At 40.1% G+C, this 19,928-nt stretch overlaps 1 protein-coding gene across 6 annotated transcripts in view; it reads left to right on the top strand.

Annotated features, from left to right (window-relative positions):
* The first annotated feature begins 640 nt into the window (after positions 1-640).
* Positions 641-19,928, top strand: part of ZDHHC14 (zDHHC palmitoyltransferase 14) — a 167,990-nt gene continuing 148,702 nt past the window's right edge. For 5 of the 6 annotated variants that reach the window (XM_073337756.2, XM_073337758.2, XM_073337761.2 and 2 more), the window contains exon 1: positions 642-2,656. In XM_073337756.2, coding sequence (XP_073193857.1) covers positions 2,406-2,656 — 251 coding nt within the window. In that variant the 5' untranslated portion in view covers positions 642-2,405. Of the gene's footprint in view, positions 2,657-19,928 lie in introns of all 6 variants that reach the window. The other variant, XR_012158100.2, reaches the window with a different exon arrangement.

A 19,928-nucleotide genomic window follows, 5' to 3' on the forward strand; every position in this document is an offset into this window, starting at 1 on the left:
GGGAAACAACATTTGTGGAGAGGAAGAACATAGGGAACAGCATCTTCTGTCTCCTTCTTTAGCCATAGCTTGAGGGTTTTGGGCACTGGTCAGTGTTTCTTCCAAGGATAGGGAGTAACTAATGCCTAAGGTGAGAAAGTGCAAGGAAAGAGGATAGAGTTAATAGCTGTTTTTACTTGCGTGTATAGTGCCTAGCACAATGGGTCTTCAACTGTAGTTGGGTTCTCTGTGCGTTATCCTAATACAAAGATTAAATAATAGCAATAGCAACAGGCCAAGTAAATGGAGGAGGCGGAGGGAACCAGGAAGAGGGGCAGAGTTCAGACTGGAAACAGAATGTGACTGGTGATTAGAGACGGGACACAAGGCGTGGCTGGGTGGGAAGATCCCATCAAGGCTCAGGTTAGAAGACTTTTATTGTTTTACAAGTTACAAATCAGGAGAGGTCATTGTGTTCCCCCCACCTCAGCCCACACAGCGGCTCACTCAGACTCGCCAGAGGCGAGCAGCACGGCATGCTGGGAGTTGTAGTCCTGCCTTCTCCGCCCCCGCTTCCCTCCCTGTGTCGTGCTGCGCGGAGGGGTGGGGGCGGGAGCGGGACTACAGTTCCCAGCGGTCCGGGGCCCTTCCCTTCAGCTCAGACCAGGCATTGGCGGCGGGTCCCTTCCTCTCTCGGCTCTCGGCAGCGGATTGGCCCCTGCGGCTGGCAGCCGGCAGCTGCTGCCTGGGGCTGGCTGGAGACGCTGCGGGCTGCCGGGCGTCGGTGCGAGGGAGTGCTCCGGGGGCCGCAGACGGAGCCGGCGGGAGAACGGGGGCGGGACCTGCAGCAGCTGCCGGGCGAGGAGCGAGTACCTGGCCGAGCCCAGCCCCGGCTCGAGGGCAGCAGCGGGGGCCGGGCGAGCGCCTGGGGAGGGGTTTGGTGCCCCCTGGGCACCGGCAGCCGTTGTGACCCCCGCCGCCGCCGAAGATGAAGAGGTGGCTGCTGCTGCTGCTTGGTCTGGCTGCTGGGGCCAAGCCCGGCTAAGGGCAGAGCCGGAGGAAGGGAAGGGGAGCGGTCCCCGCGCTGCGCTGTGCCGCAGGGCTCCTCGCACCTGGGCTTGGCAACGAGCCGCGGCAGCGGCGGGGCGTCGTTCGCTGGGCGGTGTGAGCCCGAGCCCGCCTCTGGGCGCGGAGGTGTCAGGATGCGGGGTGGGACCCGCCAGCCCCTCTGCCCTGCGGGAAGGAGCCCGTGTCCCCACAGCGTCTGACTGAGCCGTGTCCGCCTCGGAGGCGGTGGGAGAAGGTGGCAGGGAGGTGACGCTCTGTGTGGAGAAGACGATGGGGAGGCAGAGTCCTGGGCGGAGAGACGCATGCTACACGCAGTGAGTCCTCTTTTCGGGGGGTGGCAGAAAACCGGCTGCCATGCGGGATTGATCCGGAGCAGCGGCGTGAGCAAGCGGTGGGGACCTGTTGTCTAGAAGAACTTGGGTTTGAAAACAGCCACCCACACACCTCCAGACGCTGACACCGCCCACTGCCCAAAAGACAGGGGTGAGGAGGAGGAGGAGGAGGAGGAGGAACTTCTCTTTTTATATGTGTATGAAAAGGATGAGGACTGGCTCCAAGGGTGTCCATTTCTGCCAAGGATAGGCACTGACTTGACTCTGCTTCCTCCCTGCTCGAACATTTTTTAGTTTTATGGAGGGAGAAAATAGAAAATAAACGTTCACTTCCTCAGAGCAACGATCAAAATTCACCTCCCCAGACGAACAAGAAGAAACAGCAGCAAAGCAGCCACTTTGCATTGGATTAGGAGGAAGAAATCCCTCTACAGTGTGTTTCTCCAAAGCTGGAGTTGCAGCTGGGTTTGTTTGTGCTTGCCTTGTGTGGTGTCTCTTTGAGGGGGTGGGGATGATTTTCTCTTTGGAATATACATTTTTCTTTTCGTGGTAAAACCTGCTGTCTGGAGGAGTATTATAACAAATATCTCTGAATGGGAGAGACTCAACTGCTGAACCTCTTTTTACCTAAAATGTTGATCCCCAGATAAATCTGAGGGTGTGCTCTTTTGAGAAAAGAACAACCACTCCATTAAAGATGAACACTTTTTAAGTTTTGTGGTCAACCAATCTGTTTTGTAATTTTTTTCTGGTTCCTGTTTTGTGACAAATTGCTCTTATAACCATAAAAGACTATTTTAAATGAGTTCGTAATTTTGGTGGGGTGGGAAGGAATACCTCCCAGGCATTTCTAATATGACAGCTTTGGTTTCTCAAGAGTTAATCGGGCTTGCGTGATACATTTACCACTGTTCTGGTAACAAACTTGCCTTTTTAAAAAAAAAAAAATTGGGGCTAGTGGGGAGGATTATCTTGGTCAGAAGAATATCTTTGTTTTGGGGGTGTTTCCCTCATTACACTCCCTTGATGACTCCTGGAGGTGGTAGTGGGCCCATGAAAGACTGTGAGTACAGTCAGATCAGCACACACAGCTCTTCATCTCCCATGGAGTCTCCCCATAAGAAAAAGAAAGCAGCTCCCAAGAGAAAATGGGAGGTTTTCCCTGGAAGAAACAAATTCTTTTGCAACGGAAGGATCATGATGGCCCGGCAGACTGGAGTCTTCTACCTGACTCTGGTTCTCATCTTGGTCACCAGTGGACTCTTCTTTGCATTTGAGTAAGTGACAATAAAGCTTTCGTTCCCTCCTACTGTCTTACTGCATGTATTAAATTTCCTGGAAGAAAACTAGATACAGTGCAGTTGAATTCATTCGGGTGTCATTGAGGACATTTGAATGAATTGAGATGATACAGGTTTGTATAATTGAGAGGAAATTCAATGTGCTAGACATCAAGTGACACAACCCTGTTTTAGTTAAAGAAGGTTCTTGGTTCTTGGGGTTAGATAATCAATGTTGTACTGTAGTTGCTTTCAAAATGTAATTATTCTGGTGTTTCTGTATATAGTAATAAGAATGCATAATAGCAGGAGTTAGGATGTGGAGGCGCTGATGTAGGTGCTTGTCTATCAGTTTCTCAAGAATGAGAATTGACAGATGCAAAAATGCCATCCACTTTCTCATAGTTGAGCACTGAAAGGTAACCTTCCTTTTCACTGGACTATTTAGGATTACTTTTTTTTAAACTCTTATGAAGTTAGCTGTAATAACTGTTAGACTATCTGTCCTCTGTGTTTAAAAGGTCCAAATGATGTTTGTGCCTGTAGAGCCACCAATGTTTCAGTGACAATTTCAGATGTTGTTCAGTATTCTATCACCATCTAGCTGGGTACATTTTCTTCTTGTTCTGTATCAGTGTCTGAGGGAGCTCCATCTCTGGTTTATGATATCTTGTTTTACTAAGATTTTTGTAAACTGCTTTAACATCAGTTTTTAGAGACTAATTCTCCATTGCAATGATAATGCCTAGCTATATGCAGGGCAAAGTGTAAAATATTATCAGATCAGAAGGTACTAAATTTTCCACTGTTTGCAATGGTGAAATGGACTGTACAAGATGCAGGACAGTGGAGAATTGCACACTTGGGCCTGGTCTACACACAGTTTTTATACCAATTTCCCTATTTCAATTAGGGATGTGATTCTCTTTTTACTGGAATAATTAAGTCAGTATAACCCCTTTAAAGTGAACACAGTTATATCAGTATAACTTATTTTTCTACATGTCTGGGAAAATGCTACATCATTATAAGTTATACTGATTTAACTACACACCTGGGGGTTGTGCTGCTTAGTTGTATTGGTTTCAAACCAGTACTGGTGCAAAAACTGTGTGTACATGAATTTTTGGTCTGTGGTAACAAATCTCTTCCAGAAACAGGCACAAGTTTCTGGCCTTCTAGCTCCATAAGAACCATTTCTTTTTATGTAAACTTAGCTGTTATTTCTAAAAATCATATTCTGAAGCTTGTAAAGTAGTCCAGTCATACAGTGCATATTGATGCTTACCATCTTCAGGAAGCTAAGTAGTGGTATTAATAGTCTCTGGATTGGACCAGCTAAATGCAGAAATCCTAATTTATTGGTAGTATTTAGGAAGATACGTTCTGATTACCTGCTGAACTTATATGTACTGAACTCTAAAAGCTTTTGTTTGTTTTTAAATATGTCACCTGGAATACATTGAAGATATTACTTTCCAGAGGGAACTGCTTACTGTAAATCTTACTGTAGACTCTGTGAAACTTGTTGAACCTCAGTGACTATTTGAGCTAACATGGTCAATGATGGTAATCTGTCCACCAATTATATTTATTACATATGTTTCCTCTTCTAGTTTTAAGCAGATATTATGAATGTTTCCTTTCAGTACGTTTGATTAGTAACTGACTTTGTTGAAGGTGTCAGTGGATACATCTGGACTGCAAGGGAAAAAAGCCCTGGCAGTGAGTCTTGGAGCCTGGGTCAACTGCGGCAGGCTCACAGGGCTTGCACCACAAGGCTAAGAATAGACATTCCCGGTTGGGCTGGAGCCCAGGCTTTGATATCCGGTGAGGGTGGAGAGCCCCAGAGCCCAGGCTCTGGCTTGAGTGAGAATGTCTATGCTGATGTTTTTAGCCCCCTAATGTGAGTGTGGTAGTTGACCCGAGCTCTGAGACTTGCTGTTGTGGTGTGTGGAGTGTTGTGTGTGGGGTTTTTTTTTTTTTTTTTTGGCAGTATAGATGTACCCAGTTAGGCCCATATGGGCAGATTCTTGAGTCTTTGTGGAGCCTCACTGAGTATGTCTATGCTGCCTTGTGAACCTGGGTCAGTAGGACTTGGCTTGTGGACTTGTTTTTTCTAAGCCTGTGCTTGGGTGTCCACACTATATTGTAAACCTGGGCTCGCCGTTGCTGGTCCTGGGTCTCACAGCCATACTGATATGTCCATACTCAGACCTTTTGGACTCAGGTCAATGGCTTGAGCTGTGTCCACAGTGCAAAATGACAGAGTTTGACCCATCCTCCTACCAGGGTCCTAGGACCTGGGTCCTGAGTACTTGCTGACCTGAGTCAGGCTGATTTGTGTGTGGATGGAAGGGGGGATATGGGCTCAAACCCGAGTCAGAGCTCGGGCTTAGTGTGAAGTGTAGACATACCCATCGACTTCAGTAGGACTTGCATGAACATATTGGTACCACAGAAAGAAGCTTGGAAGTTCAGGGTACAAGTTGTTACATTTTAAATTGAAATATTTTAAAGTAAATTACAGATAATGGCTTGACAGGAAGTTGTAACTTTCACTTAAATTCGACCTTCCAAGGAAACATTTTGTGTTGAAATATTCTGCTTGGTTGCACAATTGAAAACAGTTAAGTTAGGAACAGCTGTTAGCTTTTCATCACTATCCTGAATTTATATTAGAAGTCCAGTAAAGTTATTTAAATTGTATCTCTGAGCGTGAGTGCTATGTTAGTGTTACTGTATGTAAACTGCACTGAAGATTAAATTTAAAATTATCTAAACTTCATCTAGTTGTTATTTAAGTGCTAATGCTACTGGACATTTTGAAACTAGGAAATAGCTTTGTGACTTTTGTGGCTGCATAGCATATCTGTGTGTGCACATACTGTTTCTGAGTAATTCTTGCACTCTTCCCCTTTAAACTGAATGCTTAACAAATTGTCAACAAAATTTAGTTCAATGAATTTAAAAAACTACTTGCTTCAAGAGGAGAGCAGCAAAAATGTTCTCCCTAATAATGTCACTGTTGTGTGGCAGATTTTGTTTTTATGCAGAAAAATGCATGCAGTGGAATTGTCAAGTCACCATCTAAAGCATCATTTAATATTGGCTTGTGTAGCTAATTGCTCGGTATATTTGTGGGTTTATTTGGGCTATACAAAGAGGAAGATATTTTAGAAAGTGATTCCCTATTGAAAAGTGTTTTGGAATAGTTTCTAAATTGAGGGTAAGTTTTTCTCGCTTGAACTTGCTGCAAGTGATTATCCTTTCCTTTTAAGAAATACTTGTTTATGTTACTTGAGAACAGCATTAATTAAGAGCACAAACTAACAGTAACTTTAACCAAATCAGTTTCCCAAAGACACCAATAATTTTAGATTGTGTATACAAACAGATTATGTCGATAGAAATATAGCAGTTTAGGAACAGGATTTATATTATCCCTTCTGTGTGCATGAATTCTATTAGTGTTAATAGGAATTGTATACAGACTTGGGTACATACATCTGAACAAAGTATAGGAAGGGAACCATTACTTGCCAGTCTTCAAATTGCTTTTTCTTTTTGCTACAGAAGAAGGAAGATAACTTTGCTCTTGACCTGAAAGATTGGGGCTAATTGTTTAAATTGTTCAACTTCTGTACCCAAGTTGAAGGGAAACGGGGGAAGAGGTTTTTTGTTGTTTTTGGTAGCTTATTCCTGGGAACCTATATGACCTTAACGTGGATGTTTGTCCCTCATTCCCTTGACTTCCTACATTCCTTTTCATGTGCTATAGTACCCGATTTCTTTTTCTCTCCTCCTCATTTTGTACATACTACCCCCATTATCTGGAACAGGCTTTCTTCCTCATTGATTCGCTTTTGCTCCCTTTCCAAAAGAGCAATAGATTTTTCTGTCATTCTCTCAAACAATCAATTTTTTTCATTTGGACTGTTATGGTTTGCTATCATTGCTGTCCAACTATCTTTCTGACCTGCTTCCCTTGTCATGCTTTTCCCTCCCTCATTTGCCCTTGCATCCTGTTTTCATCTCCTATTCGCTTCCATCTCCGATTTGCTCCTATGACATCTCTTCTTTCTCTCATTTCACTTTCCTCTCTTCAATAGGCCCAAATATGCATATACAAAAATTATAAACAGATTTAGTTTTTAAGCAACTAAAATACTTAGAAAACCACAAACTAAAAAACCTCAAGGAGCACACATAACAAACTGAGGTAGACATGTGGTCATCTTCTTGTAAGCTGCCTTTTCCCTGCGCTTCTGTTTGGATATAACATGATACTGCACGCAACCTTGGGTCCCAATCCTGGAAGTGGTTCTGTGCAAATGGATGTTTGTGTCCATGCAAATTCCTATTGTTTTCAGGAGATTCATGCAGGTTGAAGGATTTGCTTGCATGCAGCAGTTTTCAAGATTGGGGCCCTAGTTTGTAAATTCTTTGGGGCCCAAAGAATGTTGGCCCAGACTTTCAAAAGTGATTTTGGATGCCCAGCTTGACACTTTAAAGGTGTCTGGTTTTCAGAAGATGGTGCTCAATATCTTCAAGTGGCAAGGTGGCACCCAGAATCGCTTGTTCTTTTTATTTCTCTGTAAAACCTTACACAGGTATTGATTCAAGCGATTGGTTCCTGATCCTGCAGCCTTTCCTATGCTCATTCATTCTGTCTGATAAATGGACTTCGCACGCTTTATTTTTTCCTTTGCTCTACTACATCTATATGTATTTCTAAAATTAATCAGTGCTCATGAAAAGGTATTGGCTTGACAATCATGGAAAATGAAGTATCGTAATCTCAGAATAGATATAACCTGAGCAATATTAGTGCAAATTTTCCTATGCTGCCTTGCCGATGCAGTAAAAGGGGTTGCACATCTCTAACTAAATTGGTGTATCATTGCAACTTATTAGTGCAGTTTAACACCTTTTGGCTTGAATTAATTACATGTACACATCCAGGGAAGAATAAACCTATCTACTTTGTACATGCACTTGTTCAATCACAGGAGAGTAAGATATGCAATTCAACCTCCATCACATTAGAAAATAGCGTCTTTGTTTTAAACTTATGTGCATGTTAAGCCTTGTCTAAACGTGCTCAAATTACATTTTTTGAACTAAAATATAGTGTTTGTATCAATCTAATTAAACCAGTTCCTATGTCATTGTGGGTACACTTCAATTTGGAAAACAGTTATAAATTGATTTAGTGTGTCCACATGGGTTGTACTGGTTTAACTAGTTTGATATAAAACACAAATTTTCACTTAAGTGGATGCAACTTGTATGTGTTGACAAGCCCTTTACCTTCTAATTGGTATAGTAACAGTTGGTGACCTGTTCTGTGCCTTCTTACTTTGAGTACCACTGTTACTAGAGAACTTTTCCTGATTTATACCTTTTTGTATAGAATTTAGAGATTGTACAGTGAAAGTAGTAGTAAACACACTATACTGAAATGATATGACTTTGCCACTCACTGCAGCAAAACCTTGACGAATCAACACTCGTATTAGCAAGCTACGTGATTTCACTGTGTAATCAACCATTGCTTTAAAAATGATGTTTTATGCTAATCAGGGAGATAGTGTAGCAATCAGTGAATTGATGTTGTATTATCAGATAACTTTAGCCTTCTCTTTATTTTTTTTTAAAATGCGTAACTTGCTTACATTTTTCATTTCCAGGCAATCCATGCACAAAAATGTAGTATTTTCGTGCCTATTTGATTAGATAAATTAGCATACTAGCTGTAATATAGGACAAAATATTAAACTAGACTAAGTTGGTTGGTGCAGACGTTTAGTTCAGATTTTTTTGGTGTTGCAGGGCCTAAGTTTCATTTTCAGAAATAACTTAAGCTCTTCATGTCTTCTTAAAAGCTCTGTGTAGCTTGAAATTTTGTGTGTCTCACCAACTTCAGTTGGTCAAATAAAAGGTATTACCTAACCCATCTTGTCTCTTAGGCTCCTAAATTGCTTTTGAAAATGAGATTTAGGAGCTTAAGTCACGTAGGCCTTGTGTCACTGAGCAAAGCAATGCCTAACTACCTTTACAAATCTGTGCCTTTCTCTTTTTATTGGTGTTTTAGCACACTTCTAGTATTGTGATTTTAAAAAATCTGGAATTTATATCGGAGAGGTGCACTGAAAAATGCATAAAAATGAAAGTTTAATTGATCTAAATAGCAATAACGTAAGCTTCAAAGCACAAATTGATGATAAAACTACCTCTATTATACATACATTTATTTAATTGAAGATGGAAAACACATCAAAGCGTAGAATAAACCTAAATGATTACTTTGTTGGAAGGGTATCATACTGTACAGGCTACTTTGACTGACCTATTGTGTCAGCAACATGCATTCTCTCCTTTCCTGGAATTTAAATAACTGCTTCTTGTCTTCTTCTAGTACATGATCTAAAGATATTAAAGTGACAATGTGGTCAAAAATGAAGTGTTAGAAAAGATGTCAAATAAGTGTTTAAAATATATATATTTATCCCTGTATGGAATATTCCAACAACCTGATGAGGCTAATATAATATTATAATTCTTTCAGGGATACATTTCATAGTTCTGAACTGTTAACTGGAACTCCCACTGACTGAAATACGAAGAATCCCAGAGGAGCAATGGTGCAGCAGTAATATTATCAATTACATCAATCTTAGTATTAATGACTGTGTGGAGATCACTAAATCACATCTTATTTAGTAGCAAACGTTACCTGTGGTGAGTTTAACTGTTAAGACTGGTGGTAACATACTGCATGTAGCATTTCTCATCCTGAAGGTACCAAGAGGTATTTTAGAGTAAGCATTAGGATACACAAATTGAAGGAATTACTTCACTGACACATGTGAAATGTAGTAGCTGCTTGTAGGGGTAATTATGAACGTAAAAGAATTAGCTTAGGATAACAATATATTTGCTTTATGGCTTGTGGCTAGTAAGGAAAAGGCCCCAGTCAGCAAATAAAAGAAGGTAGTGAGAATAATAATTAATATTATTATTTGTAGTGTGGGGAAGGATAGTTCAAAAATAACTAATAAAATGAAGTGCTATAGTAAAAAGACAAACTGGCTTAAAAGAAACAAGTGCAATCCTTCCCACTGTTCTGCTGGTAAGCAAGGCGGGGTGAGGAGACGGGGAGGAAAGGCCTTGGGAAGGAAGTAAATTGTAAATCTTATCTGGATTAAGACAGGAAATAAGGGTGAATTGTCTCAAATTTGGTTTTTAGCTGAAGTTGGTAATTGGCAGTGACATCACTTGTTTGTTAAAGGATATAAAAAAGTAAACTCTTCAAACATTCGTTGCTAATACCTGCCTGACCAATATGGTTCTAAGCACCCCTGGGTTTAGCGTGTTTGTAAGTATCTTGATCATATGGTTATAAATGTTTTGTTACTGTTGGATGTAGTACATTGCTAATTACTTAGGCATTTTTAGAGCAATTGTATAAATTCCAAAGGCCAAATGGTTTTAATAAAGGAATTAATAGTTAAATTAATGTCATGGAAATACCCCCTGTATAACTAGAAATTCCAACACTGCATTAGTAATGCATAGCAACATAATCAAATGCTATGATGTACTGGAGGGGAGCTCAGAACTCCTTGTTAAAATTCTTCCATCAAATTGAAGGTAGAGTAAAAGTAATATCCCTGCCTGTGGTGGAATTCACTTCTCTAAATTATCCTTAAAGCATCCATGTCAGAGAGAACTTATTCCTGGGCTTTATTTAAAAAGCAAAACAAAAAAAAACTTTCTGAACTACACTTTCTGTACTTAGACTATGTCAGATTGCAACAAGTATTAGATATTTTCCTTGTGGATGATGCCCATCTACTGACATACCTAACAATGTCTTCATCTTCTTCACCATCCCCACTTCAAATTACCCAAGTTGAAAAATGGTAACTATCAATGAGTTCTGTATATTTTTGAGGCACTAAGTATACTTAGTGTAAGTTTTCTTTTTGGGGGACTTTCCTTGATTATGAGAGAGTAGGTAAATGAATACATTTGTTCCCTTCATTTCTGCAAGCATGCACCCTAGAGATTATCATGGGCTAAATGGGAACTTTTTTTGTTCTGATGGTTCTGGGGAAAACAGGAGGAAGAAGATGAGACCCAGGTTTGCTTTTAACTCAATTTCTATAAAATTGGGAATATTGAACAGTTCTCATTGTAACATTTGTTAAAATGGGCTCCATTTATATGGTAGTCCTCAAATTAGTGTAAAAGAGTAAATAGGTTGTTAGTTGGAGGGGTGCATATTTAAATCATCCTCCTAGCTTTAGCCTCTGTTTCTGTTTTCCCTCCTATAACTGCATTTCTGTTCTGTTCAGCCTCCTCCTCTCCAACTTTAATATAATGGTTATAAGGATTTTTTTAAAATATTCTTTAGGGGAAAAAATCCTAGCTCTGTATTTCTGGGAGTTGATGCATGATGACATCATCAGATACTATGGTGATGGGCACCTATTTAAGAACCTTGAGAGAGATATCAGTGTGGCCTTGGGCAACTTGTGTACAAAAATCTTCAGAGTAAAATGTGAAAATGTACTTGGAAGTCTCTTTTGCCTAGAGCCATCCCTCTCTTTTTCTGGTCTTCGTTCTATATCTGTCCATTTTAATGGGAATCTAGATGGCTTTTGTCATGAAAAATGTCTCCTTACTGGTGAAGAGACTGAATTATTCCAACCAAATGTTTGTCTGAAATAGTTAACTGGAGACCACCAGAACTCAGTTTTCTCTGCTGCATAAGTAACCTTTGGCACTTCCACACCAATGCTAGAGAGAGAAATGTACAACTGCATTTTTTTGGATCATTCTTATGATTTCAGGGAATAAATGAAACTTCTTATTGCCTAAATAAATTACCAAGTTTTTGTTGTTGTTTGGTTTTTTTTTTTTTTTTTTTTTGCATAAGATTAACTTTATTAAAAATTAAGTCCCAGACAATAAAATCTCCATGTGAAACCACTGGTTCTCCAAAACTATATGTAGCATTCAAAATGTCTACTATAGTATAGTAACTCACTTTTCTAATAATTCTATTACTGGAAAACATGAGAATTGCCATATTGGGTCAGACCTGAGTCCATCTAGTCCAGTATCCCAATGCTGGCTGCTGTCAGAAACAGAAGCTTCAGAGGAAAGAGTAAGAACCCTACAAGTAGGCATATGTGGGATAATCTGTCTCCCACATCAGGTCCCATCCTGATCTGTGGTAATGTAGAGATTGTCTTGAGCCCTGAAGCTTGAGGTTTAATATCCCTTGCAAAAATTTTATGTCTAACTCTGGATAGTCTTTCGGTAGTGGTTTTGTGCACCTTCAAATCCAAAACTTTAAGATTATTGTCTCTGTAATTCTTTGACGTTTCTGCCTAGTGAAATGGCGTTCTTAATTCATCAGATTTGAGGTTTTCATTCTTCATATAAATAGTTTCTTTATCATTAAGCGTGCTTGGGGGTTTTTTTTGTTTTAAATCTACTTCACTATGAAAGGAGAAGGAAATTAGTTTACATAGGACCTAGACAAAAATGATGCTTTGTACTCCACATAACCTTATTCCTGAGTTGTGTTGACGTAGTTTTAAAAAAGTGAATTTCTAGCTCTACTAGAAACAGCAGAAAGAAGTTGAGCTTTTAATTGGGCACATCAGGTAATTGAATGTAACTACTCGTCTGCCCTAAAAATAAATTTTATATATATATATATATATAGTGGTTTAGGCCTCTCATTTGGGTCATGTATTTATAAAACAAAATAAAAACTTGCAAAACATAATACTAATGTTTGGAAACTTCCCATGAAAAGTTATTGTTTAGATTTGAATACTTGCAATCCAAACATTGAAACTTCAACTATTGTATAAAGCTGAAGTTGACTATTAACAAAAATTAAACTGAAAATCTATTGCAATTGTCCAAGCCGAGTGACATGCAAAGCAGTGATGGAAAAATGTTAGATTTTTTTTAAAGGGTAATAACCTAAGGTCGTTTTAGTGTAACAGGTATGGAAGTGTTTGATTTTTGATCTGATAAAACTCTTACTTTAAAGAAACACTATTAGTTGGCAGCTATAGAAATATTTATAATCTTTCTGAGTTGCATCCAGAAAATAAAAAGATGCTTGTGCACAATGTTCTGTCACCGAAGTTGGTAGCAAAAGTCCTATTAACGCTCATGGGAGCCAGGATGAGGCTCATAATTAACCTTAACAAAAGTTACTAACAATTCTGCATAATTGCAACCCTCCCCCCGCCCCCACCCAAGCTTACCTTGTTTTGAATTTTTGCACTAGATATCTTTTAATGATGTGAAACTCAAATGTTTGGCACACTTTTTTTCTTCATTTTGCACCAACGCTCTGTCTTCAAAGTAAATGCACAGCTTTTTAGACCAAACCCTTTTACAAGGCAAAGTTGTGGGAGGAAGCTAAAACCAGGCTTTGTACCTTAAGCTGGTTGCAATTTTTTTAACTTGGGTATAGGTTACTGCCTCTCTAATTTAGCCTTTGGCCTAATTCTAAAATTTTTTGAACCACGTGAAACTCCCATTGGTGGTCTGTGGGTACTAAGTAGGATGACCAGATGTTCCGATTTTATAGGACAGTCCTCGTGTTCAGGGCTTTGTCTTATATAGGCACCTATTACCCCGCAGCCCCTGTCCTGATTTTTCACACTTGTTGTCTGGTCACCATAGTACTAAGCATTTCTTAAAATCAGCCCCATAGCTTTGGAAAACTGTGGAATTACAATACTTACTGAATTATTTTCTGAAGTTTTAATTATGAGATTGGTTTGCTGTAATATAACAGTGATTTAGCTTCCATGTCCCCGCTCCTTTTCTTTTTGATTAGTGACTGTAATGTTGATGCACATTATTGTGTCACGGTAGCTAATGAGATCTTGCATAATGAGCTTAACTAATGAGATCACAGCTGCTTTTTTGTTTTACTTTCTCCCCAATTTAAATCTCACATTGCAGTAAGTGCTGTTAGTATATTTGCTGTATGCAGTCATTCTTTTTTAATTAAAAAAAAAAAAGCTTGATACAAAGTACAACTCTAATGCAACACTGGGAATTTAAACTCAGAAAAGTTTGGCTGTAGAAAAGTTGATTTTTCACAACAGCTGCAACTTGTGAATTGTGTGGTTTAAATTCTTAAGCAAAATATTGCATAAGTGTATTTTTTGTAATGAATTTAAAACATAGTAGATGAGCTAATTCTTTTAGCCATTCAAGAGTGAGGAACACATCTACTTGGAGCTACACTACCATTTTAGCAAGTTAGTCAGTTGAAAAATTGTTCATTGCTGTTTAGGAGTTTTGAATACACATTAAACATCATTAGTCCTCTTGATCAATAGTACAGTCTGCTTTTTTCAAGCAAACAAAATGATTCCATTGCTTACATTTTATTTAAGCAACAGATGCAGTTCAGGTAAATGTTTTTTAAAAAATGAAGATAGATAACTTATGAAATGCGAATTGCTAAGAAGAATTGCTAAATCCTTAAATATGTGTGTTGGTGATTGATTTCTAACATTCAATTGCTGACATGGCAGTACATTCGGGGAAGAAAAGATTATTGAAGGCAGGTCTCCATTTAAGAATTGTTACTGGCATAGTCATGGTGATTAAGGGGTCTGAATTTTTTTAACGGCATAACTATGCCTGCAAAAGCCCTACAGTAGATGGAGCTAAACTAGAAAAGAAGTGTTCTAATATGGCATTAGAAATTAGAATAAAAATTTCCTAATGTGAAATTATTTCATAGATTTAAAAGCACTTGAAGAAAAGAGGGAATTAGAATGACAGTGACTTCTCCATAAGTTTAGCATCACCACTGCAGCTCTGTAATAAACCAGAGGTAGGGTATTTGCTTTGTTTTGGTTTCTGAAGATAACAGAAGGATTGTGAATTTGCACTACAGTGATGGAGAATAACTTATGGCTGTGTTTACTATTGATTTGAACTTTCCCCAAGGCTAAGCAAACTTTGGGTGTAGAACCAGTCAAGTAAACTTTTTATCGTTACTTGTCAAGACCAGGACATAAAATATCCATTGTATGAAAGCATATTATGTAAAAGATTGGAATAGACTGTGTAAAGTGTGTATCCATTCCCAGTTGGTCTCAGTGAATTCTAACATTCTCCTCCTCCTCCCCACCCAAAGTCAATGAAAGCTATTGTCTACACTCAACTGACATTTCTTAAAAAATGTATTCCAGTTCTAGTGTCACACTGGTTACACATAATGACAGGAGTGTGTTTATTTGGCCACTTGCAGCTGAAGAATGAACCCAACTTACTTTTAAACCCTGCAGAGCTGCATTTATCTGACTGGAAATGATTATTCTAGAATGAAGTCTTTATTCTAGGATAGGTTCCACATGCCGAGTTATTCAGCTACAGCTGTGTCAGTCAATTTCCCCTGCACCCAGCCCTTTTATAAAAATATATATATATATATATATATATATATAAAATATATTTTTAGCCTCTCCTTCCCCCTCATCCTTTCTCTTACTGCCTTTTCCCACTCTCTTCCCTTCTTATAGGTCAGCAGGGCTGTGGTGTCTAGAATGTTTTGAAAGTGTTAAAAAAATTTTTTTAAAGCCTTTTACCAGCAGTCTTGTACCCCATATACTCTTGCTTTTTGGTATTTTTCTACTACTATCATGTACATCTTGGGATGATTTAATTGGGGATTGGTCCTGCTTTGAGCAGGGGGTTGGACTAGATGACCTCCTGAGGTCCCGTCCAACCCTGATATTCTGTGATTCTATGATCTGTGACTTCAGCTAAAAGTGGGTGGGGGAATCTAGGTAGTATTTGTTGCCAGCAAACTGAATGTTTGAGTGCAGGAGCCAGTACATCTACACTATGCAAAAAAAACCACCCAAAACCCATGGCAGCAAGTCTCGGAGCCCAGGTCAGGCTTGCAGGGCTCAGGCTATGGGGCTAGAAATAGCAGTGTAGGTGTTTCTATGTGGACTGCAGCAAGGGTGACCAGATGTCCAGATTTTATAGGGACAGTCCCGATATTTGGGGTTTTCTCTTATATAGGCACCTATTACCCCCACCCCCTGTCCCGGTTTTTCACACTTGCTATCTGGTCACCCTAACTGGAGCCCATGCTCTAAGCCCCACACTTCTCACTGGGTCTTAGAGCCTGGGCTCCAGCCTGAGCAGGAATGTCCATGCTACTATTTTTAGCCCGGTAGTGCAAGCCCGAATCCGTAGACCCAGGCTCTGAGACTCACTGCCATCGGGTGTCTTTTTGCATTGTAGACGTGTCTTTAGACTAGAGAATTCCATATATGCAGTACGTTAGAGAATTAACCTTTAAAATTATTTTGTAAATTGGACACTTACAACTAATTTGAGCATAAGGAATTGCCTGCTGAGTAGGGAAAAGGGAAGGAGTTATGAATTAGGAATTGCACAATCCTGCACTTTGGCTGAGAAGTCACTTTCAGTCTAATAACTTGGGGCTGATCCCTTTTTAAGAGGCAAATTCCAAAGGTTCTCTCTGTGGCTCAACAGATAGTTCTGGACTGGTGACCATAGTGTGCACTCATCTTCAAAATAAAATCAAAGAATTGTTTGTCCTTAACACACAGACTCTTTGTTCCTCTTGAGGTCTAGCAGCAGTATGCATTTTTTTCAACGTCAATTTGTATTAAAGTATCCGGGAAACTGCCTGAGTCTCTCTCCCAATCCTATAGTAAATCAAAGTTTGTGTGTGGGGTAGGATGGGAGGTGGTAGTGCGTTTGGGAGAAGGAATATGAAGCTTGAGTTAGGGTGGGGCATAATAAATTCTACCATTTCCCTTGACTGTGACTCCTGGTTGAGTTTTCAGGGTCAGGAAGTTGGCTGTGAATGGGAAAACCAGAAAATAAAGTCTGACCTTAAAATAGCAACTGATGCACTTTGATCCCTGAATGTACAACTGTTATGGGCTAGCTTCCAACTTGATTGAAAAGTAAACACACCCTTCCCAACACATGCACTTTTCTATTAGTACATGACAGAAAACTTTGTTAACTAATAGTTAAAGTTTCTAAGCAGTAGTCCAAAGATGTCTTACACATCATATGAAAATAACCTTATTTTTTTTTTACCATGAATAGACTTAAAAGCATATTTTCCTTAACTTTTCCTTAACAATTGTCGTAACCTCTTATTTTTCTTGATTGTTAGTGTCATGAGGAAATAATCCTCTTGTTATTTATGAGATGGGGAACATGAGTTTACTACTTTCTAAGTCTTATGCATAGTAGATTAATTCAAGCAACATCTGCTGATCAGGTATTTGAAAGTTGAAATAGTCTTAGGCTTCTAAAATGAGCTTTAACACACATTCATTCTAATGTGGTGCAAAGGTCAAATATTTAATGGGCATAGATGTTTTTTATTGGAGTTAATCCTTTGAGATCAGTGAGACATGTTAGTTGGACAGTGTTGGCAAGTTTGCAGTGCAGCTGCCTATATGGTTAATATTCTGTGGGATGAAAAAGATTACTTCAGTTTTGTGTTCAGAAGCTGTCAGTCTGACACCTTCTTATAGGCATTAGCGTAATTGCTCTCTTAAAATGGTATCTAAATTAAAAAAAAATTTTAAAGGAGCATTTTATTGTATCTATTGGAAAAAAATGTCAGTTTAATAATGGGGAGCAATGAGTGTAAGAAGCAAGACTTCCCTCTCACAGGTCTTTAAATTATGAAAGAGGTTGAAATACCGTGGAAGATAATTCATAGTTTTTTCCCTTTTTGTATGATTTAAACAGACGCTGCCGGGTCAAATTTGATCCCAAATTTCGGTTGTTTAAATACCAAGCTTTTGCAAAGTTAAGATCAATAGAAAATGTCTCAACTCAGACCTTGCAACATTGTCTTAGAGCATGAGAATTTTGCAAGTGAATCTGACAAATCTGTTTTCATTGTCCAAGCTAAGTGAAACATTACTGTGGTCAGAATATTAAAACTGACATAACTTTAATACAGTGTTTGTAACCTAGTGAACAGGCTGCTACTGTTTCACTGAAAATACCACCTGTTTGGTGGTGGTCCTGCTGGAAAAGGGTTAAGTGGATTCTGCTGACTGATTCTTGCAGGTAGGTTATTACTCCTGCTGCATATAATGGATTTGGGGGCAGCTCACTTGAGGGGAGGGCCTAAGCTGTGAGCTGGGCAGTCCTGATGTAGGTACCCTGGGAATGGCCAAGCCTAGGGAGATGATTTGAGCTTGCCTTTATCGTATAATTATTTTCTTAATAATTTGATTATTTCACTCTCTGTGTGTCAACTTATTTTAGAGCAGGTGAGGAAGGCACCTGCTCAGAAGGGTAATTTTAAATGCAGTAAAGGAAAATGTCTTGATGGACAGCCTGGCTGTTGCTGCTCCCTCCAGAGTGGCCTTACCTTTCTGCCCTCCACCTCAAAGAGGCAAAGACATACTAAATCCTGGCAAGCGGGTACAACTACCTTTACTCACACCCCCCTCTCCTCTCAGATCCTTGGTAGTGTCAGCAGCAAATGAGCAGGACAGATGGGGGCAGTTGAGTGCTGCCCCCCAAAAATAAAGAAGCTAAGAGACTGGACTTGTTCAGATAGAAAGTTTATTTGGCGGGCAGTCTCCAACTATGTACTCTGGAACTCTCTATCCAAATTTAAAGACTCAGTCTTACAGGAATTGAGGCAGGAATTTACAGCAATCTTATAGGAGGGCCGGACTGTGGCCAGGACCTCCCTTCAGGTGACTCTGGATATGGCTGACTCAGCGGCCAGTACTATAGTGTTAGTAGTCACCATGAGGTGCTGTTCATGGCTTCAATTGTCTGGCCTTCCTCATGAGGTTCAGCAGTCTTCCCTTCAGCCTATCAGCAGCCCCACGGGTCTTCACAAAATGTATGATGGTGGTAGCAGCCTTCCTCAGGCGTTGAGTGCAAGTCTACCTGTACCTTGACGACTGGCTGATCAAAGTTCAGTAACAGGCTCAGGTGTAGCACAGCTTTAGCACAAATATGGGCCACCTTCCATGTGCTGGATCTATTGATAAACCAGCGGAAGTCAACCCTGGTCCCAGCTCAGAGAATAGAGTTAGCATCATGCTGCTTCCTTGGAAGGTAACCTTCCTAATGGTGATCACCTTGGCCAGAAGGGTCTCTCAAATCAAAGCCCTTATGGTGTTCTTTAAAGACGAGGTCCAGCTCTGCCCCAGTCTGGCCTTCCTACCGGAGGTGGTGTCACAATTCCATAGCAACCAGGACATTTTTCTTCCTGTCATCTTTTCAAAACCTCACAAGACCACTGAGGAATGTCAGCTTCATACATTGGACGTTAGGTGGCCCTCACCTTCTATATTGAGAGAACTGAGCTCTTCCTCAAGTTCACGAAACTCTTTGTAGCTGAAGCAGAAAAGGATGAGAGGGCTACCCATGTCATATCAGAGAATCTTGTCCTGGATAACAGTCTGCATCCAAGCTTTTTGTGAGCAGGCGAAGGTTCTGCCTCTGGCCATCGTGACCACTCATTCCACAAGAGCCCGGGCTTCATCATCAGTGTTCGTTGCTCAGGTACCAATCCAGGACATCTGCAGATCTGCAACATGGGTGTTGGTTCATGCCTTTGTGTATATATAAAAAAGTATTGTGTGGAAGCGGCCCACATAACACAGAGAGAGCTGCATATGCAGCACACAATGGTAAATATGTTGAGAACTACTGGTCTAAAGAGTACTTAATCCTTGCAAAGAACTGGGAGTAAGCACTACAAATAAAGAGAAGAAACCAAGAAAGATGGTTAAGGATGTGGATGACAAGCAGTGTTTTCTAAGGGGTAGAGTGATAGCCTGGGACTCAGGAAATCTGGTTTCCATTCCAAGCCTTGTGACCTTCCACAAGTTACTTCACCTCTGTGTCTGTTTCCTCTCCCACTCTTTTTGTGTTTTGTCTGTTTAGATTGTAAACTTTTTGAGGGCAGGACTACTCTCATGTTACTGTTTTTACAGCCCTGATCTCATTGGGGCCTCTAGGAGCTACCATAATACAAATAATGAGGAAAAAACCTATTACCACACTTGCTTTAAAGCTATCCTAAAAACTGCCAACCCGATTTTCATTCTGTCCAACCTGAATTCTGCCCCCACATCAATTGTAAAATGTTAACCATTTCTGGAGAATGGCAGGAGCAGGAGAGTAGACAGAGCTACAGGAGATGAGGCGAATATGTGGGAAT

Source organism: Lepidochelys kempii, chromosome 3 (genome assembly GCF_965140285.1).
Source record: "Lepidochelys kempii isolate rLepKem1 chromosome 3, rLepKem1.hap1, whole genome shotgun sequence".
In the NCBI taxonomy this organism is placed as follows: Eukaryota; Metazoa; Chordata; order Testudines; family Cheloniidae; genus Lepidochelys; species Lepidochelys kempii.